This window comes from Coccinella septempunctata, chromosome 7 (genome assembly GCF_907165205.1).
Source record: "Coccinella septempunctata chromosome 7, icCocSept1.1, whole genome shotgun sequence".
NCBI classification, from domain to species: Eukaryota; Metazoa; Arthropoda; class Insecta; order Coleoptera; family Coccinellidae; genus Coccinella; species Coccinella septempunctata.
This window is the reverse complement of record NC_058195.1, coordinates 27,552,128-27,575,579: the sequence shown is the minus strand read 5'-3', so window position 1 is coordinate 27,575,579 and position 23,452 is coordinate 27,552,128. Positions and strand designations below refer to the sequence as shown.

Below are 23,452 nucleotides of genomic sequence, written 5' to 3'. Positions count from 1 at the left end.
CTGGACAATACCATTCAAGAATATTATTTCACAAATCATAATATTGGGTAAGTAGTTTTTATGCACATATATTATTTAATCCGATCACTTTCCGTTCTGATTCATCTTAAAAATGGAAAAAAAACGGATAACCTCTCGATTAATTCAATATTCCGAAAGGCACTCGCATGAACTTTCGCCTCATCCAAAATTTGTACTTAAGAATTTGAAAAATTCCATCATTCGAGTTCATTCAACGTGAAAGATGAAAACAAATTAATATCTTGATTGTCATTTTTGAATCTCTAATTCGCGCATGCGTGTTAGTCAATTCCTGCCAGCGATTTGGCTTCACTCTTCTCCATAGCTCAAAACGCGTGTTATCAATATTGGTACAGAAACAGATATATATCCTGTAACATTTCTAATGATGATGATCGGATAATCTCGGTTGGGTAATATCAGTGGATCACAGAAGAAAAAATTTCTTTTCTGGTTTGTGTTCAGTATTTCCTTCTGAAAGGGTCTTTTAAATATTGTCCCCTATCGGTTTCTTCCTTGATGATGCAGAAGTAGCTGTACACTATCATCCACATATAAAGATACACAACTGAAAAAAAAAAACATGATTTAGATTCCACATTCATCAAAAATGGAAGTAAAATTGGTTCTTTCTATGGAGGGTAGAGAGCAAAGATATTACGAGTACTCTCCATAGTTCTTTGTTCTTTCCTAAATGAGAGAAAAGAACGAAACGAATTGGTAGGTATAGGTGCAAAATTTCTCTGAAAAAATTTCTGAGTAGAAAAGATTTGATTAGAAATCAGACACATACCCATTGATTTATTGAATGATAGGTGGACCCGATAGAGGTTGTCCTGTCATGAATTGTAGGATTCAAATGGCGAGTAATTTTTTTTGTAGCCGTCCCAAAATCGAAATTTTCCGTATGATCAATACAACTTCGGTCTCAGACAGGAGATTTTTGAGGAGTTGGTGATTTAAAGACACTTAAAAGATAGTTCACTGGGTACTCTTAACGCTAAAATGATTCATACTACAGAAGATACATACGAGTACAGAATAATTGGAGGCTTACTAAGTTCAGTTTTGTTCACTAGTTCCCATACGTCCCTTATTAAACTCGAAACAAACCTAAATGAAAGTAGAAGAAGAAAAAAGTTTCCCGAATATTTCCTCTCTGATACCTAACCTCCTGATTTTACGGTTTTTCTGTTGTTTTATTCTAACTTCCTACACTTACGTTGAAAGCGAATTGATTTTCTGAAAAGTATTATTATTATTATTGATTGATCAATAAGAGCTGAGGCTTTGCCTTTGTAGCTCAGAATACAAATACAAAAAAAAATACAGACTGTACAGTCCAAAATAAAATTCATTAGAAGACAAAGACAAAGCACAAAGAGAGAGCGAAAAAAGAATAGTAAGTACAAATATCAACACGCACATGTCAGTCGGCGCCTGGAGGAGACCGTTACGTATGTATTGTAATGTTTTCTTCAATCAATTAAAACGTCCGAATGATTTAGATTATTTATTTACACTTATACTAACACTAATAACTAACAAACTAACTATGTCACTAGTATTTATTTCCACTCGTACGTCGTTTGCACTATGAACTGTACTGTACTACTGTCCTGCTCCTCTGCTGGGCTAAAATAGAATATGGGCCGGAAACATTCTCGCGATTTCGCGGTACTTCTAGAAGGAAGCGGCCGCCAGGGACGGACTGGCTACACTGTCCCCTCCTTGAGCCTGTTCTGTCCCAGAACAGTTTTTCCGAGGACCGTGGCGAAACCTGCACTCATCACTATTCCTACAGTATCTTTCTGATTTAAGTAGCACTCCACAGTTTTGCTAGGCTCCTCGGTTTGTATCGGGTTAAAATTGCATACTAAGATCCGTATACCAGTCTCCTAAAATACCACCTCTAGATTGCTTCGCACAACCGCCAATTCAGCTAGTCCAGTCCACAACGGAGCTTGGGAACAGCTAATTTCCTAACTCCAAAGCGTTGAAGCTTTCAAGCTATGCAGTGCCGTCCATAGATTCTGATAGGTTTTTCTTCTGATGGGAATCAATCAATCAGCAATTTATTTGTCATAGAAATCCACATGGCTGCTGTCGCAATAGTTCCTTCTAACGTCCGAATTTGTTTCTGAATACTCTTGCTATTCTTTTACTCATACGAAGTTCGCTATACTGTAAAGAGCTCCGGATGTACTTCCTGTGTGACACCGAACCGTGCAACTCGTGTCTCACCATAAACATGTGCAATCCATAAACTTCTGGTAATCGCTGCTACCTTGCTTCGGAACTTCCAAAAGACGTACTTCGTCTCCGTCTACGGGGCTGATCGGTTGAAATGGACGACCTTCGGTTTTCCCCTGAAGAGCTTCCTTATCCTGTAAACTACATCATTTATCCTTTTGATTGCTTCAGACGGTCCCTCCCACTGTCTCTTTAGCTTCGGTGAAAAATCTTTCCTCCTTTGTGGATTATGTAACCACACCATCAGATCTCCAGCGGTGAACCCACCTTCAATAGTCTTGATGTCGCAGCGCATTTTCATTCGGTCACTTGCTTGCTGTATTTGATTGCGCATCTTGCCATGAATGTAATCCTGCTTGTTCTTTAATTCACTAACGTAGTCCTCCCCAGCTACGTCTTCTCCAGGCTTACATCCAAAGTCCAGGTCGCAAGGCAGATTCTTAAACCGAAGATCTATATGCCAAGGTAAATTTTCATCCCAGTCCCGCTGGTGATCAGAAACTACTTTGGCTAGATGTTTTCCCGTGGTCCGATTCGTTCGACCATGCCATGCCGTCTGACTCTAGATGAAGAGGTGTAGTAGTCCTTGTCTTGTGAATCCCTAATTTCCTGCATACTTCTTGGAATAACGTCGACTCAAAATTTCGGCCTGGATCACAATGCAGGTTTAGTGGTATTCCAAATCTACAGAAGAATTCTTTGACCAATTTATCAGCTACCGTACTTACCTCTTGGCTTCCATCCATTTTGTGAAATAGTCCATCGCTACCAAAATGTACTTGTTTCCATGGTCTGTTTCACGAAAGGGGCCAGCGATGTCGATAGCTACTTGTTCCGTAAGGAATCCGACGTTACATTGCTTCATTTGTGGTTTTCCTTTACTATAAGGTCCGTTAGAGCAGCACCAGCTTTGAATCTCGTACACCAATCTTTAACGTCCTTCTTACAATTTAGCCAATAAAATCGCTGCCTGACTTTTTTCAACGTCTTAGTTCCATTATGTAGTCTGGTCAGATCGTCTGTCACCCGGCTCTTCGGCACAATCAAGTGAAACCTCTGCTTAGATTCCAAACAACGTTTCAGAAGACCTCCATCAATCTTCAACGGTTCCTATTGTGCCCAATACGACTGTATATTCTGGCTCAGTCTGGATACTTCTTCCCAAGTAGGTCGTCTTCCGCTCTTTTTCAACTCAGGATTACTTTCAAATCGTTATCTTCCTCTTGCGCTTTTTGAATTTCTTCAGATAGCCAGTCGTCTTCGTTTACGGTGGTCCGCCTTGAATCGATCTTTTCTTCCAGGCGCGAACAATGGCTGCATTATCGGAACAAGGTCTGATTGATAACGCGTCTGCATTGCGATGGCTAGTCCTCGCTCTGTGTTCGGTGTCGAAGTCATACTCTTTCAGCCTCTCAATCCGTCTAGCCACTGGTCCCTCTTGGGTTTTCAAAACTCAGGAGCCATTTCAAAGCAGCATGGTCCGTTTTTAGTAAGAATTTACTTCCGCACAAATATTTGTAGAAATGTTCTACGGACTTGATGACTGTTAAGAGTTCCCTCCTGGTCACGCAATAATTCCGTTCCGGTTTGGACAACACCTTGCTGAAGTATTCGATGACTTTCCTGTCATTGCGACAGAACGCCCCCAACGGCTGTATTACTGGCGTCGGTGTCGAGCACAAATTTACCTTCAGCCCTTGCGTAACTCAGAACTGGAGCTGTGACCAGAGCCTTTTTCAATCGTTCGAAGGCTTCATCGCAATCATCGGACCATATGTAATCCTGTCCATCTTCCGTCAATTTCGTCAGAGGCTTGGCAAAGTTGGAAAACCCACAGACAAATCTTCTAGAATGAGTACATAGGCCTAACTTCGCAACTCACTCTTGTCTTCCGGTTTAGGCCACTCCTGAACTGCCTTGATCTTATCCGGATCAACTTTCATACCTCCATGTGAAACAACGTGTCCTAAATATTTCATTTCTGTTCGAAACAGGTTACATTTTTCAGGACTCAGCTTTAGGTTGGCATCACGAAGTCGCTGGAAAACCTCGGATAGGTTGTGTAGGTGATCTTGGAATGATTTTCCCACTGCTATCTCATGATCTAGGTACGCCAGACAATTTTTCCACGAAAGCCCTCTCAATATTGTCTTCCAGTAGACATTCAAATGTGGCAGGAGCATTGTATAGACCGAAAGACCTAACTTCAAACTGCCACAGAACCGTTCCAATATTGACAGCAGTTTTTTCTTTGTCTTGATCCAAGGTGAAAACCAACGTGATCCCGAGAGTGTGTATAGGGTATCATCAATTCTCGGTAAGGGATGGCTGTCTTTTCTCGTGGCCTGATTAAGCCTCCTATAATCTACTCAGAATCTGGTGGATTCATCCTTCTTCTTCATTAATACTATAGGCAATGTCCAGGGGCTATCGGACGGTTCGGTTACACCTTCTCTCGCCATGTCTTCAATAATCCTTTGGGATTCTTCTCTTTTTGCCAGACGTCAGGATGCTGTCGGATAGGTTGTGCATCACCAGTATTGATTTTATGCTGCAAAACATCGGTCTTCCCTGCTCTTCCGTCAGTGGCAAAAACGTCGGAGAAGGTTTGAACCAATTTTCTCACTTCGAGTAGTTTTTGTCGGTCAGTCGGTCGAGCTCTTGACACTTTGAAGTGAGGAGGGTCACCTTGGACTTGTCTTATACGAAGGTTTCCTCTATGCGACGCTTGCTTCGCTGCCTCAATTTCCAAAGCCTGGGCTAAGGCATCATCTATGATTCTAGGGCGTACTAGTCTCAGGGCTTGATGTATTTCACTATCCTTGATCCCATACACGAATGTCTGGATTGATAGCTGTTCGAGGAAGCTATCTGGAGTAGATGGATAAGCCAGCCTGACTAATCTCGCCACATCGGCCTCAAACTACTGAAGATTTTCCCTTTTTTTTCTGCACTCGGTTCTTTATTTGTGCATGGTAAACTTTTTGTAGATGAGCATCACCATATCTCATCTGAAGTTTCGATGTTAGAACTTCGTAACAGGCTTGTTGACTCGCCGGAATCGCATTCCAATCGTTCGCCAGCGCAGCAGCTTCAAACTGTTTTTGATATGTCGACCAGACTTTTTTTCCATCAAAAGTTGGATTTTCATTCTACTAGCTTCGCCGTCATTTTCTGCTTTCGCTCTGCTGTAGGGTGTTGAAGCCAGAATATCTCTTCTGTTTGACATTTTTTTTCAAGGAATCTATCAATTTGGAATGATGTTCAATTATTCCTGCCATTTTTTCCAATTTTCCATTAACGTCGTCATAAACTTTGTCAAACTTTTCATCAACTCTTTCATAAATTTCGTCAAATTTTTCGTTCACTATATCAAACTTCTTGTCTACTTTATCAAATTTTTCATTTATGGTTTCCAGTTTCTTATCTAATTTATCTGTAAGTTGACTCACCACATCATTACAATTTTCCTTAACCCTCTAATGCCCAATTTTTTTTCTTTTTTTAAATTATTTCCGTATAGTTTCAGGTAAGCTTATGTTTAATCTACATCTTTTTTTAGCAAATAGTTGACTGATTCAGAGCCGCCGTCAGGACCGGCAAACCGGGCACCCTGCCGGGCCGGCACATTCTGGAGGCGACAAATCAGTCGATAAAACAATACCAATTTTTTCACACCAACTTTTTTTTTCTTCAAAAACGAAAAGACGAACATTATTTATTATTGGAGTGAAATCGATTAATCGAAAAGGCGGTTTTTGAGCTTGGTCGCCAAACAATTCATAAATGTACCGAATAAAAATGCATATTAACCAGAAACAAGGGGACTCATAAATAACTATCAAAGTCAGCCTGTACTTATCTCCACCGCAGCGGCCTTCTGTCCCTTTTTTTGCTCTCTAGCCAGTCGGTCTCTTTGATAAACGTCACAGACTCTATAGTTTTTCGGACGGCTTCCAAGATAATTCAGAAATAATTTTATATTCTGTTTGCCAATCTGAATTCGAAATGTTAATTTCTGGGAGGAATTTCAAATACAAGAGTACCTATCAAACCTTTACAATAGTATATCGTGTTTATATGAATTGAGACTGTTGTAGATTTTCATTTATCTCTTTATCTATGTAGTTTAGAACATCGGCCACATCGGCCTCAAACTACTGGAGATTTTCCCCTTTTTTTCTGCACTCGGTTCTTTATTTGTGCATGGTAAACTTTTTGTAGATGAGCATCGCCATATCTCATCTGAAGTTTCGATGTTAGAACTTCGTAACAGGCTTGTTGACTCGCCGGAATAGTTTGCAGAATGTTGAGTGCCTCTCCTCGTAGAGCTATTATAATAGCTTTTTCGTTGTCGTTCCAATTGTTCGCCAACGTTTCAAACTGTTTTTGATATGTCGACCGCCAGGGTATTTTTCAATCGATAGTTGAAGGTTTGATCTTCATTCTACTACCTTCGCCGTTATTTTCTGCTTTCGATGTGCTGTAAGGTGATGAATATCTGTTCTATTTGACATTTTTTTCAAGGAATCTAAAAAATTGGCATGATGTTCAATTATTCCTGCTATTTCTTCAAATTTTCCATTAACTTCATCATAAACTTCTTATCAACTTATCCACACTAAGGTGTCGGAATGTTCTCACATTCGTTATTTTCGTTTTGATCCCTCGAAGTCAGATGATATACAGGAAAAAAGCATTGTGGCAGAGACTTCAGAATTCTGAAGTCCAGGAGCCAAAGAGATTATGAAATCCATCGTAGTTTTTCAAACTCATTGTCTGCAGTGTTAGCTAACTCGAAGAAAGAATATGTGGACAAATTGCTAAAGGAGAAGAACAAGAAGAAATTTCTCAAATTGGTCAGTGAATTCTAAGGTAGCTGCGCCTAGAGTGCGGAGATATGATGAGACATTGTGTTCGGATGGCGAGGAGTCTGCTGAGATTCTTGCTGCATCATTTTCTTCGTCGTTTTCTGTTGAGCCTGATGGACCGTTACCAAGGCTGGGATTCCCTAGATGTTCAAATGTGTTACCTGAGGTCATGTTCACCCAGGACATTGTTTCTGCGCACCTATCTGCTTTGGATTCTTCCTCATCACCAGGTTCAGATGGATTATCCTCAAAAAACTTGTAGGAATGCTCGATTGCCTTATCCTATCCTCTTTCTTTTATATTCAATAGAACCATTCAAACTGGAATTCTTCCGGATTAATGGCTCATTTCTCCCATCACGCCAGTTTTCAAAAAAGGGGATAAATTGTTACCCGAAAATTACTGACCAATAAGTCTGACGTCTGTGGCATGCAAAACTTGTGAGAGAATCATTTCTCAACATTTGATGGAGTTTGCCAAAAATAACAACCTTCTGCTTCTACCGACTAATCAACATGGGTTCATTCCCGGTCGCTCAGTTATAACGAACCTTTTGGAGTGTATTAATGATTGGACTCTAGCATATGATGAGGGAAAACCTATTGACGTAATTTATCTGGATTTCTCAAGAGCGTTCGACAAGGTTCCGTCCTCGGGCCTATTCTGTTTGTTTCGTCCGGACGGTGCAGAGACGGTGTTTTTTGAGCAACAAAGTGTTCGATGTATGGAACAGATTACCAAGTAATGTCATCGAGGAAACAAGTGTGGACTATTTCAAAAATAGATTTGATCGATGATTTGCGTCAGTGCGAGGTGTTTGGTTTCTTTTTTATTTATTTTTTTTATATCATATCTTTGTTTTAATTGGATACCTACATTTTTTCATTGGGATCAATGTGTATATAGAATTTATATTTTTTTCATGAGTCATATAGGTTATATCTCGACTCTTCATCAATTCTGTATATAATTAAAAAAAACTTCCGTCAAATTTTTCGTTTACTATATCAAACTTCTCGTCTACTTAATCAAATTTTTCATTTATGCTTTCCAGTTTCTTATCCAATTTATCTGTAAGTTGACTCACCACATCATTACATTTTCCTTGATCTGATCCATTTTCTCATTCAATTTTCGAGAATTTTCTTCCATTTGGACCATTCTTTCATTCAACTTAGAGGAGTTCTCGCCCGTTTTCTCATTTATGATATGGTCAGGAAATCGGTTGACAGCGTCTCAACCGATCTGGTTTACCTGGGAACTGATTTTCAGTGATTATGGACTACCCTACCGTAATCCTGCTAGGTAAACTCAAGGTACGTTATAATTCAAGATCACATTGACTCTGTGAGAAAAATTCCTTATATGAAAGAAGAAAAATTAGGCACCGTTTTGGATTGCCCAATTAAAATTCGAAATTTAATAGTGACTATATCCAAAGCCTCAACTGCGAGAAGTATTCCTAAAACCTTCATACTGGGTATCCCAAATTGCTTGATTTTGGCTGTTTCTGGTACTTCTAGACTTGATAGTTAAAAACTTTGAACGGAGTCCTGGGCTCGATTTTCGTGAGAAGTCCATAACTGAAAACTGTTTCACGATATCTTCATTTGTCTTGAAGATATGACCAAATTGTGATATTTTGTCGATTTCGAAAATGTGCCGTATCTTCTTATTTATTTTTAACAACTTCGTTATTTTGAATTCGAACGCATTCTTTTTTTGACCTCATATCATCAAAAAAAAATTAGCTTTTCAAAAATATAAATATGTCGATATATTACTTTCTTACTGAAGGCAAAATCACTATTTTAGTAAAATTTGCATTTTTGATTGAATTCTATGAAACCATTGACCTCAAAATTGACCACTCCCAATAAATCTCCATCTCGATGATAAGAATTGAAACATTCCGTTCATATAATTTCATTTGTTAGCTGAAACTCCTATAATTTCAATAAAATCATGTAATTCATGTAACACTCAATTGGAATAAATATCGAACAGAATTTCTATAATAAATTTTAGTATAACTTATGAATAGTTCTCAAATTGAGTTCCATTATGCTATGAACAAATTCTACTTCTTTTTCTAACAGAATTCACTGAATTCAACAGCATGACTGATATCTCTGATGGCGTTCCTGACTCTCTGCTCTAAATCAGCCCTATTATTGACTGTAGTCTTGAAAATTTTATTTTTAACACTCCCCACACGAAGAAATTTAAAGGATTGACTGGATTGAGGTCTGGTGATCTTGCAGGCCAGACAATAGGACCATGCGTTGCCATCCACTGATTCTCGAATAAACTATTCAATTTGATTTTAGTTCGTTGCGAATTATGTGTAGGTGCGTCATCCTGATTATAAAAAAGCAACGTTGATTCACTGAGAGCAATATTGTCAATATACTCCCCAACAAAATTTTCTGAAATATTCAAATACGCCAAATTTCCTTCATATTATATTTTAGTTACCAGAAATCTTCCGATCACAATAATTGCAAGCCTGTTTATTTGTCTACAAATATTTTCATTTTGGTTCGACCAATAGTGTTCATTATGTCTATTGAATAGCCCGTCACTATTGATCGCCACTTCATCTATTTAAACTTATATGAACGAAAAGTTTCAATTCGTATCATCGAGATGGTGATTAAATGGTATTGGACAATTTTGTGGTCAATGGTTTTATAGAATTGTATCAAAAATGCAAATTTTACTGAAATGGTAATTTTGCCTCGAGTTAAGTCCATTTGCAACAGCCGAGAATTCTCTAGAGAATTTACTCGAAAATTCATGCGCCGTGAATTTATTTACCGTTACATACGCACGGTAGAATTCTCTGTTCAGATGCATACAAAATAATCTCTGCCGTTTTCTTGCGAGAATTTTGTAGAGAATTCTCGGCTGTTGCAAACGGGCTTAAGAAAGTAATATATCGACATACACTGCGCAAAAAAATTAACGCACATTATGGAAATCTCAAATTTATTTTACAACTAAAGGTGTTCTCAATGATAATTATTTTTATCAGAATTATGCATGCATATAATATCCACTTTCAACGGTTTTCTTCAATACAGATGTTTTTTCCCAGCAGGAATAAAAAAAGATGATATTATCAGATTTTGAAGGTATTGGCTCCATTCTAAAATCAGTTGTTCTCGATCAATTCTAGTGATCAATAGTTTTTCTTTCGTTTGATTTTCTACACTCGATCGCTATGCGAAACCCGCAATTTGATCCAAGAGGAATGTGCCCAAGCGGTAGTTTTGCGAGAAGAAGGGTGGACATACACAAGAATTGCAGAAAGGTTTGGAGTTTCCCATACAAGTGTGTCCAGAATGTTGCAGCAATTCAGGGAGACAGGTATGAATGTCCGAAGACCAGGACAGGGTAGACCACGGGTAACAACTGCCATTCAAAAACGTTACAACGGTTTGCAACCGCTCGCCTCCTTCAAATTCAGCTTAAGCAAACTCATGAGGTGCAAATTAGCACTCAGACAATAAGAAATCGCCTCAGAGAATATGATTTAAGGCCTCGTGTCGCGGCAAGAGGCCCAGCTCTTACCCCAGCCCATCGAAGGGCGCGTTTGGATTTTGCGGGAGAGGCCGATTGGGAAAGAGTTCTCTTCACAGATGAGTCTAGATTCTGCCTCTTCCTTTGTGACCGACGTTCCCTTGTATACAGACGTCCACAGGAAAGATATGCTCAGTGCAATTTCCTGAATACTACTGGTTTCGGGGGAGGATCGATTATGGTATGGGGTGGAATATCTTTGACTGCTCGCACAGACCTAGTGGTCGTTGATAATTGAGCTATGAATGCTGATAAGTATATAAGGAACATTCTTGATGAGCATGTAGTGCCATTTTCCCCATACATTGGTGAAAATTTCATTTTTATGGACGATAATGCCAGACCCTATCGTGCGCGCATCGTTCAGGAGTACCTTGAAAGGTTGAAGTCTCCCGAATGGAATGGCCAGCAAGAAGTCCAGATCTCAATCCGATTGAGCAGGTTTGGACAACCTCAAAAGAAGGCTGAGAAGTTCAGAAAAACATCCAGCTACTCTTAATGACTTAAGAATCCAACTCGGAGAAATCTGGGAAGGATTTGATCAGAACATTTTAAGATCACTCATTTTGAGTATGAATAGTCGTTGCCGAGCTGTAATTAACGCAAAGGGTGGAAATACCAATCACTTATCAGCATTTCAGTATTTTGACAATTGTTAATTTCTCTTCTTTCACATAAGATTCGGTGAAATCCTGAGTTTTTCTTCCATTTAATGTGTCTTGTTTCGTTCAAAACCTTCCTGAGAGAACATAAAAAATAAGTTATAAAGTCAATGTAGAGTTAACTTTTATTAAAATTGAGATTTTCAGAATGTGCGTTAATTTTTTTGCGCAGTGTATATATATTTTTTATGATATGAGATCAAAAAAACAATGCATTCTTATTTAAAATAACCAATTTGTTTTTTTTCCACCCTCAGTACAGGATTTGAAAAAAAAGTTGAATATGGTGTCGTATTTCCAATGAAAAAGTGGCCTGTAGAAAGCTTTTAACGTTTTCATACATTTTTGTGAATAATGAAGATTCGGCACATTTTCGAAATCGACAAAATACCAAAATTTGGTCATATCTTCAAGACAAATGAGGATATCGTGAAACAGTTTGAGGTTATGGATTTTTCACGAAAATCGAGCCCAGGACTCCTTTCAAAGTTTTTACCTATCTAGTCTAGAAGTACCAGAAACAGCCAAAATCAAGCAATTTGGGACACCCAAATGGAATGGAGTTTGAAAAAACATAAGAAGGATACTGTACTGAAGTTCTCCCAATGGTTAACTGAAACTAGTGAAGCTGTCATGTATGTTGTACCATAACATGATCAAGAAAAATATGTGTGTTCTACATCTATCCAATAGAAGAAAACAGTTTTCAAATGTGAATATTGCCAGCGAGACGGAAATAAGGTTGAAAACTGCAATTCCTTCAGGAAAATAAATATCGATAATCGTTGGAATTGGGCCAGAGAAAACAAAAAAATATGTTTCGCCTGCCTTTCGTCCTCATATCACAAGAAATTCTCTAAAAGCAAAAAGAAGTGTGCGTCGTGAATGATTCGCTCTTCAGACACAATTATTTTCATTTCATAAAGAATACGAAAAAATGTCATGTTTGAAAAAGCGAGTCAATTATCACATCAAGGGATAGAGAAGATGAAGTTCTTTTGAGGATAGCCCCCGTTAAACTGAGTGGTCCTTCACTCACCATTTCACCGTTTCACCATTTCTATGATCGATGCAAAGTTAGTAGATGAAATTGGTGTACCTACAGTGACTTTATCAATATTGAAAAAGTCACTGAAGGTGCAACCAGACCTTGTGAAGCACTGAAACTAAAATGGAGACTCTATCAATGACATCTGATGAGTCGGATTCGAAAAGAGTTAAAGTGCAAATACGCGGAAAAAATAAAGAATCTAATAACAATCATTGAACAATGTCAGAAAAGTGAAAAATCTATTCAGAATCAAAGAATCAGAATTAAATCATCTTTAGTCAATGCTCAACCAATAATTCCTATTGAACAAGACAATAAGGAACTGATTCCATAGAGAGAAAAAGTTGACCTGAAGGAGGAAAAACTGATCCACGAAATATCGAAACACTGACTAATCTGAGTATTCGAAAGTGCTTCGTTCTGAATATTTTTGATGCTCAAGAAATGCCACATTTTTCGCGGGTATTTATCGAAATCGCATAATCGGCCCTTTTTTATTCTATAACCTGGTGATTTCATTGAACAAATTTATTTTTATTTATTGGAGAACGTTTATTATCCAGCCCTCGTGCAAGTATTGGAGAATGCAGAAGACCACCCATCGATAATTTTTCAACAAGATGGCGCACCACCTCATTTCGTTCAACCGGTGCGTCAGTTCTTAGATGAAAATTTTCCTCACGCCTGGTTGGAAAAAAGAGACATTGAGTGGCCACCCAGATCACCTGATCTGTCCCCACTGGACTTTTTTGTATGAGGTCCCCTGAAATCCAAGCATGATTTGCAAACTCGGATCATCAAGTGCGGAAATCAGAAATTGACGGGTCCGAGCGATTTTCCACATTATCCTTTCAAAGTCCGAAAATCGAGGTATTATGTTTTCGTTGGACACACAGAATGCATCAGCATCATTAACATTAACATCATCATTAACAGTACCTAGACAATTTTTAGGTACTGTTAATATTAATATGATGCTTAGACAACATTTTAACCATTCTGAGACTTCTACAAAACAATTAATTGTTTTGTTTATCAAATAGGCGACATCTGAAGACGTTGTGTGGCAGTTTAAAATCTTTTTATTTTTTCATGATATTCAAAAAATAACAGAACTATTCAATATTTTATTTGTCTGAGAGAAAACTATGTGTATCTACTTTTCCTTTATTATGCAGTATGAGCAATCGAAAAATCATAAAATGATTTCTAGAACCTAGAAATTTTTTTTGAGTTGTGTAATCAGCCTTGAATACAGATTGTGCGATTTTTCAATTGAAAACGGTTTTTGTCTCAGAAAATCTAATTTTCAACAGTTTTCGAGAAAAGTGCTGACCGCTCGCAAAATCGCAAAATGCTCAGTACCTAATCACAACCTTTTATGAAAAATCAGTGCTTAGTGACTAGGAGCAATTTTTGTCAGTGTTTAAGGCTCAAGTCACTTTTTTCAGTGCTTAATGCTTAAATCACTTTTTTTCAGTGCTTAATACTCAAATCACTTTTTTCAGTGCTAGTCGCAGCTCTGGTTACATTGAGTGATACGTAGGGTTCAATTCAAAACTCCTGTGCAGGTGGTGACCAATCGCTCGAAACTCGAAAATTGAACTTATTCCGCATAAGCACAGCCTTCCTAAGCCTTTCTATAGACGGCTGTGCCATAAGTGAACAACGACTGGAACAACTTGCCCTGATTATCTATTACGCCGCCTATCTTTCATTCCTACGGGCACAGTATAAAGCTGACTGGCCACCGAATGCGAAATTGAGCGGAGTTGAGCTAAGCTGTGCTTAGCGGAGTCAACTTCGAAAACAGAAACAAAAACAACCGAATGGGAAGCGGAGCGGCCTGAATCGATCGAAGTAGCTTGTTGCTTGTCACCGCTTTGATTCGTCTGGTTTTCGGATTTCGGTTTTCAAAGCGCCGCTTCCCCTACATAAAAAGTAGAACTCCGAAAAATTGCATCAATGCAAGCTGACAGAGCTGACTTCCTAATTCGGCTTCGTTTTCGGCTGCCGGCCCCCTCAACGAGTTCAGCTCAGCTTAGCACCGCTCAGCTTCGACCAACTTCGCATTTGGTGGCCGGTCAGCCTAATTAGTCTATGGCCTAATGTTGTTTGCCTAGGCTTCAACGATTCCACTCGAAATGATATACCTTGCTGTGCGCTTCGCAAAGCGCGATTCTTTACAGAAATAGCGCGTGTGCATGTGCACGGGACTATGAAGAGTGAATGGCATTCGAAATAAATTCCATCTCGATATATTAATCATTATATGCTTCAATCGAATAAGAAATTGTTATGCAATTCTGGAAAACCCTGTATCATTAGGTACTCCCCAAAGATAATCTACCTACTTACTGAAAGATAGTGTTCCAAATATCAGCCATATCCATCCATTGAAATGATCGCCATCAACTAGGAAGGATATACCAGTGTAAAGTACTGACACTAATATTCCAAAAGCGAGCATTATTCCTAGCACAACCCAGGGTATCATCAAGTACATATTTCTCTGAAAAAAGTTTAATGTTTGAATAAGAAAAACTGGACACAGTAGAGTAGAAGAATGGAGGTTTCAATGAGGAACAAAATATGTCTTATGAACCTCATTAAAAACAACATTTGTTGACAATAAGGTATAACGGCCGGAAATGATTGTTAATATTCTTCGGCTGGAAAGTTTGCTAACGACAATTACTACTTCAAGACATTGAAAATGAAAATTTCACATCATACACAAAGTTTTTGTTAGACTGAAATGTTAGATATAACGAAAAATATCTTGAAAGTGAGAATTTTTATTCGAATTGTTGAATGAATAACATTAAAAAATTTGGCTTTGTTCTTGGCTATGTATTTTTTTTTACACTGGTCTTGTGGAAGCTGAATGACCAAATTCGATTCGATGAGAGTAATTTTTCTCTTAAATATTGACAGTTGAGGAATAGACTTTCATACAAAAATGTACTTCAATTTCATATACTGCAATTTGGAACTATAGGTACCGAGGTGAGGTGTACATACCTTGACAGCTCCAACCATCAGCACTATCGAAATGATGATTGTCATACAGAAGTTTATTATGATTATGATGTCAACTGAAATAAGAAATAATAATATTATTTTTATATTATTATCTATTCATATGTTCTTTATGTGTTTAAGGGCCTAGTAGGGCCTACCAGAGAAATATTCCTCCATAATATGATGGCTCTAATAATATTAATTATTTTTAGGGGAAACCCCTTGGCCCTCAGTTATTTCTCCAAGAGATCAAACTGAACCGAATCATAGGCTTGCCTGACCGAGAAATACCACTAAGACAAAGTCCTCCTGAGAGGATGGCTTGACGAGGTGCTTGGCTAAAGTGTATCACATCCTATATAAGTGATAGACGCCAATCAGTGGACATTGGCGATTATTGCTCCTCCTATAGAAATCTCACTTCTGGCGTACCACAAAGGTCTCACTTGGGACTCTTGCTCTTCAATATATACATCAACAACATTGTTAGCTTGTCAGATTCGGTTAAGCTTCAGGAAGACTTGGATAGACTCCTCAAATATCGCCAAGAACACTCGCTCTTCTCTCAACTTCAATAAGTGCCATTTCATAACATTTTCTCGCAAAAGAAACATGATCAACAACCAATATAAAATAGGTAACACTATCCTGAGTAAAGTTTTTGTGATTAAGGATTTGGAAATTTTCTTTGATTGCAAACTCATTTTCAATGGCTTCAAAAAGGCAGGCATCTGGCCCAGCAATCCTGATATTTTTAAAGACTATATAACCTGCAGAAACCACAAATATTCCGTTGAATCAGAAGAATGTAGACATTACACCTGAAGTCATTTCCATCTCACATTTGTGACATTTGCCATCAACTGAATGTCTTCAATCTAAAAAAAAAACGATGTTATATCTATTTTAATTCCTCCCAAAACACTACCACCACCAATGCTGATATCATCGGAGTTGTGATCCGATGTGATGAACCTAATGCAGTTGGTGGCTGGAGCATCACGAGGACGGTGTGAGACCTGGTACCAATCACTGACATATCCAGTTGCTACTATTTCGCCAGCACCATAAGGCCAGTTAATTCGAGGCCAAGGAAAAAGAGAATCGATACCAGCCAAAGGTGATTGGTTTTTAATTTCTTCTCCAAACATGTCAGAAATTATTGCTGAAAACAGACCACAGGATCCACGGGCAGAAGAAAAGAGACAAGTTGAAAGAAAAATTTCTGATTATGTTGAAAGAAATATTTCTCCTACCAAAACACTCCATCATCAGAAAAGAGATTCAGAATATCGAGGCACCGTACAACTGCTCAAGAAGCGAAGATTTCATATGCGAGACAGAAGTCGCGGATAGCGACTGCGCTTGCATTTAATGTAATGATTTCTTTTCCCGTTCTTAGGTCGGTGAGGGTTGATTACAATGTAGGATTTGTTCTCTTTTGGGCTCATGCTTCATTCGCTGATCTCCCAAAGTCTATCAAATATCAAATTATATAATATTTGTGAATTGTCTTGTTAATATTTTAGTAGGTCATTTTGTCCGCACTATATGAACAAAATGGTTTTTGTGATTGGTTGCATTTTTTTCTCAACATATATTTTATTATACCTAGTTCCTACTTAAACAAAAGATTCTGCGACTGATAGTCAATGAACCTAAAATGGGTAAAAACCAATGAGACTGAGAATTGCGTTAAATAAATGAATATGATGAAAAAACAAAACACCATGTCATTTTGTACCTACTTCCCCTATTTATAAGCAGCCCGTCACTGTAAATGTTGTATTCATTGTTGAATTTTGCACTCTTCAAGACCAACATATTGATTATAATATTATTGCTCTACTCATATTTGATATAGGTATCGATCTCATTGATGATCCGACTTAGATAATATAGCTCTCATCTCTTGGCCTGCATCATTATTACAACTCAGCTTTCTCATTAAAATTCATTATTCCAATCTTCTCTATTTCTGATGGAATAAATCAATTTTCATTGACTGCTCTATCACTGTAAACGTTGTGATAACATCGAATAAAAAAATCCAGAGGATTCAGGTCTGGTGAATGGGGGGCCACAAAATTTCACCGCCCTTTTCGTTCCACCGGTGAGGATATGCGTGGTTCAAAATGTCCTAACATGACCACTGTAGTGTGCTGGGCACCCGTCTCGTTGAAACAACAGATTGTAAAGTGGTATATCTTCCAAGAGTAAGGGTATGTTCCTCAAAACACTCGAATAGTTGGTGCCGGCAGAGACTCTGGTACCGGAATTTTATTGCGGCAATTTTGTCAGTCCGAGTATTTTTCCATTAAATATTCCAGTTCATAAATTTACCGTGAATCGATGTATTTTGCCTTAGCCCGGCTGTCCACTGGAAGCGTATTCGAGCGGCTACGTGCTTACGCGAAAGGAGCGTGAACGTGCGGCAAGCCGCTACAGATCCCAAGTAACGTATTTCAATTTAGCGTTGTCCACTGCAGGCGACTTCAAGCGGTCGTATTCAAGCGGCTGCGAGCTCGTACGCGCGATCCGCCTGAAATGGGATCTGTAGCGAGTGTAGCGCGTGCACCGTTTAGCTCATCCATTTCAGTCCTGTTAAATTGAGATTCAATAATAGGCTGACCAGATTATCCCCAGTTCAATGACGGACGGAGCTGGGGAATGTGTATATATTCATATATACAGGGCGAGTCTTTGAATCGTAAAAATATTTCAACAGTGGATTCTTGAGTTCAAAAGAAACACTTTTTTTCCTGTACATTTTTTCCGATTCAGCCTTTTTAAGTTTTCATAATGAGCTGTGCCACCCCTGGAAAAGCAAAATTACCTTCAGAATAACTACATGAATCTGTGACACTACACATCTGTGGATCTTTTAAAAAGAGTTGCATTCGGTCAAGGTATCCAATTTTTCGAATTTCATAGATATTTTTTATTTTTGAACGTCAAATTACTCGAAAACTATATTCCGAAATTCATTTTATTCGATAAAACCGTTTGTGAGAACTAAAAATATCATTTTTTATATTTTTCAACAACCTGTATCTTTTGAACCGAGCCGATTCTGAAAAAAATGGTAAAGGAAAAAAGTGTTTCTTTTGACGTCGAGAATCTATTGTAGAATATTTGTACGAGTCTAAGACTCACCCTGTATATACTTCCAGCTACTCAGTTTTCTACAACGTATGGTGATAAAAAAAATAATTTATCGAAAATAGAGAAATAATGAAAGTTTATCACAACACAAAAACGAAAATTTAATAATATTTATATGATGGATGTGCTTCACACTGTGGAATGAGAAGAGGGCTTCGGGCATTACTAACGAAGCTTCCTCTTCCCCAAAATTTGAAGGTCTCAAATATTTGATCAGGTAGGAAGACGCTGCTGCAGTACGTTTGTAACTTGAAACATGCAGTACAATATCTCATCTTTATCCAAATGCAATCTGAATTGAACTAAACAGTTCTGGACTGGAATTCAGAATCAAGGAATGGAAATTCTTTTGAAACATCTTCCGTAAATTTGCATTTAATTTTTTTAAATTCCTTCTCAAATAATCTGGAAAAAATTAAATTCAAGATTTTGACAGACATTTTGACGGACGTTTTCCAATGACGGACTTCTTGATCGATTGACGGACTGTCCGTTACAATGACGGACGTCTGGTAACCCTATTCAATAAGGATTTTGTGGCTATAAAAGATTTCTATTGTTTTAATGGCTTCATCAGTGACCGAATTAAATCTTTTTGTGTTTTTCCTTCAAAGGAATTGAGCATAACTTTTGGCGGCCAAGAAATGGGGTTTTTTGTAGTTTTTCAATAATATTTCCTCAAGAAATACGCATATCGACTAATTACTTGAGAGAAAAGCTATAGAGCACTGAATTCTACGTCGAATGAGATCAAGTGTGTACTTTGTACTTTACTAATGGATCCTAAAGTTGGGACAATTTCCAGAAACATTGTTAAATGTTATGTTTCATATTGATTTCTCGAAAAACTCTTTGAAAGTGAAAATGTGTCATTACACAAACACGAGTTTTTAGTTAATATTTCAGATTTAAAACGTCATAGACCATTTAGTGGTCATGGATAGTCAACTACAATATCTCTGATATTTGTCTCAACTTTGATATACTCTAATATGGAAACGGGTTGAGGAACTCCGCCTCATTCGAGAATTTATTGATCTATAATAAAAAAAAATAGAGCTTTGTTTATACAGTACAATCGCGATAACGTGAACAGAATAAAACCAGGGTTGTTCACACAATAGAGGTTGTTCATTTTACCGGAGGTCACTGAAGTACAAACTCTAAAACATATTGCTATACAGATTTATTATCTAATAAAACTAAAATACATTCTTATCGAAGATTTACAATGGTTGAAAAAATTGTGAGATCTTAGTTTGCACCCTTTTTGGCAGAAACAATATTGATTGAAATTTATTCTGGGAGGATTCTGCATCTCTTCATAAACTTTTTAATTGATTTTGTTTCAGAGATTGGGATTGAAAACCCTAAAAAGTTTATGAAGAAACAATATTGTTCACGCTATTGAGCCGTTCTAACGAGCGAGTGTTCACAGTATCGCGATTGTACTGTATTCAGTTTTCCAGGGGAGATAACACCGAAAAAAAAAACGAAAACGCATTTTTGGCCACCAAAAGATTAGCTTGACTCTCTGAGGAGGAAACCTAGGATAGTTTTCCTGGATGGGCCGTTCAAACAATCGAATCCTTATTGGAAGAATTGTTTCTCGTAGTTCTCATCGCATTGTCAGTGAAAATAAAATTCGATTCATCCAGTAGTAGTTGGGAAATATATAAGGTCCGTTCTTCCCTTGACAGTAGAGACGGTTGAATTCTCGATTTGATTTTGGCTATAAAAATTGCAGCCATCGCAAGCAACAAGCAATACTGGATTGAGAACGATCCTTACGTTATCGTTGCATCCGCTCCAACACTGAATTGAACGCACGAAGCCGCCTCCAGTGGACAACCTCTGTAGCGCCGCGCCGCCTCTTTTGTAGCGGGTAAAAACGCTCGTTTCGCGAAAGCGTATAGTCGCACGAAAACGCTTCCAATGGACACTCGGGCTTATATTGTACGGGTTCTCAATGTGGCCACTATCAAGATTATGTAGATAAATGTACCCGATTTGTGTACAGGAAGACTCGTCACTCCAGAGGATATAATTGAAAAAATCGGGATTTTCTTTATGTTTCAGCAGAATTTTCTGGAAAAGTTATAATAGGGCTCGATAGAAAGTGAATTGGCAAGTAAGTAACATTTTATTAATGAACTGATGGATTATTTCCAGCTGAGTCGGCAAAATGAAAAATTTTGTGGAAAAGGTGATAAAATCTTTATAATATCTTGTGATATTTTCAGTTCAAAAATGAAGAAATCATTCAACGGAAAAAACATTTTCGAAAAACAGTTTCGAAAAGTATTTAATTGTAACCAATGGCATAAGAGAATATATTCAATGTGTAAAAATTTAATATTTTCATGAAACATATCTCAGACTTTCATATCAGGTAAAGCACATTCTGGTTTCTTTTGAGGTGGTCTTTTTGGGACACGCTGTATAGGAAGAAGGCTTTTCAAACCAACACAATTTGAGGTTTTCGGATCGTTATAATATATAAGAAACATAAGAAAATTTTTGGTAGAATCAAAACCTTATTACCTAAATTAATATTTCGTCAAAAATAGGTACAGATATGTATGAGTATACATGGGAGGTTTTGCTATGAGGAATAAAAATTTATTTATTATTTCCAGCAAAACGAAAATATTACTCAAAATATCGAAACAATTGTAATAGTTCATTTTACACCAACATTGAAGAATTTTGTATAGAGGATTTTTTATTCAACACCTTCTTTATTTTAAATTTCGATAACTCTCTTAGTTTTTTTAAGAGCGTAGCAACGAAAGTTATAAAAATGAATTTCTTCCACCTCAATTTCACACATGGTACTCACCTACGGACTTCGGTAGCCAGTCGAAAACGATAGTTTTGAATATAACATTCACGCATAGTAGTACAACTATTCCTGCGATGGCTAACACCTGAAAATATCAAATTCCTTCTTAAAATTGATTAATCATTTCGAGTGATATACATTCAAAATGAAAAATAGTAGTAGATATGTCTGAGAATAAATTTAACATTGTTTGACCGCATGCAAGACAATCATTGAATTCTGCAAAAAGTACCTCCTCGAGCAGGACTACGACCTCTTATTGCCCTTATTCCTCTGCCATTTAGATACTGTACTCTGTACTGAGGAGTAGGTACTTGCTTGAGGAAGTACTTTTTCCAGAATTCAATAATTTTCATACGTCTAGAAGTGTAACGAGAGATAACGAGGAGGAGAACAATCTTCAATGTATTTGCAGAGTCCCGAATGAACATCAATTAAGGCAGCAGGTGCTAATAGCTCGTTCAGGCTTGAGCGGCACGAGCTGAACATTTTATATTTTATTCATTGTGAAAGGCAGCAGATCCATGTGTGCATTGAACAAAATACTGAAAACAATGTTCATACCACAGAAAACACCCGTCTTGATTTAATTTATGGTTCAAACCATAAACAGCTTCATATGTTTTGAATTTTAAGAACTACATATTCTATAATTTTCAACCCGTTCTCATCAGCGACCGCAATTCCAATTAGAGTTGTCAGCAATGATTTCAATTCCCGGGCACCTTTATTAAGCCAAGATTGTTCCCCTTCTATCTTCCCTCCATTGGTCTAATGTTGGTCATCCATGATAAAAATATTGAAACAGTAAAGACCAATTTCCACAACGAATACTTCGAACGTCCATTTCTATCATTTCCCAAATAATGCATATTATAAGACTTACTATTCCAGCAACACCAGCCACTAATGTTCCTGTTCTGAGGGATCCACAAAAACAGAATGTATCTTTTCTCAAACAACTCATCTTGGCTTCTTTATTTATTGGCTGAAGCTGAAAAAAATTCACGATTATTATTATGCACTCAGTGGATGGAAACTTCATTGAAAACTATAGCCTAACAAAAAGGCATTCTCTAAACATTATGGAAATTATGAATTGAAAATTTCAAATTATTATGGATATAATAGTAGTCCAGAGCTATGTACATTAATATCTAGAGCAATAAGTTCTTCAGAAAATAGAAGTTTCCTTTTATGTACACTTTTTTCTTGAACTTTGGAATAAGGCAACAACCCTTAAAACTCAATTTTTCAAACATCTTTCAAACGCTTTAGATTAAGTTCATATTTAGTAAGTAATCATAAGGCAATAATTATTGTTTATTTAATGAAACAAACGGGTTACCCCCTTTTATACGATAATAACTAAAAACACGATTAATAGTGTGCAACACAATGGAATGGACAAGATTAACAAAAAATTTCAGTTGAGCAAATTGATGGCGAAAAGCATTTCATAACGGTAAACAACATACATTACGTTATACAAAATTCGAATTCAAATTGAGGCGAAACTCGAGAGGTGGAACAAAACAAAAGAAAAAAGAAAGAATCTCAAAACTTTAAAAACAAAGTTCACGCTACGATCGCCCAATATATCTCCTCCCATAACCTCGACAAAGATCGATTAAAAAAGTCAATTCCTGAGACAGATGCAACGTTGACGTGACTGCTAATCCTTAGAACAGGAGAATTTTTGCAGTAAAATTATATTTATAACCATGGATATTAAGAGAAGTTGTATTGTATTGCTTTATTTTCCTTAACGACAATCTTACCTAAGTATCTCCTCCGACTGGAAATCCTGCGAGTGTCTGATAATGAATACAAGCAACTTTACACCTCTATTTATATATTAATCAACATGAGGCTTGAAACTCATGTTATAGTCATATAGTACACCCAAATCTCTGAGATGATCTACTCTCTCAAGGAAATGGTTAGACAATGGGAACGTGCAGTGAACTCGGGG

The 23,452-nt window shown here is 37.4% G+C and overlaps 1 protein-coding gene across 2 annotated transcripts in view; it reads right to left on the bottom strand.

Moving 5' to 3' along the window:
• Positions 1–359: 359 nt before the first annotated feature.
• The window catches only part of LOC123317007, a 56,533-nt gene continuing 33,440 nt past the window's right edge, over positions 360–23,452 (bottom strand). For both annotated transcript variants that reach the window (XM_044903344.1, XM_044903345.1), the window contains exons 2-6: positions 22,364–22,471; positions 21,475–21,562; positions 15,468–15,541; positions 14,802–14,955; positions 360–589 (exon numbers count right to left, since the gene is read on the bottom strand). In XM_044903344.1, the coding sequence (XP_044759279.1) occupies positions 483–589; positions 14,802–14,955; positions 15,468–15,541; positions 21,475–21,562; positions 22,364–22,471 (531 nt within the window). In that variant the 3' untranslated portion in view covers positions 360–482. The remainder of the gene's footprint in view (positions 590–14,801; positions 14,956–15,467; positions 15,542–21,474; positions 21,563–22,363; positions 22,472–23,452) is intronic.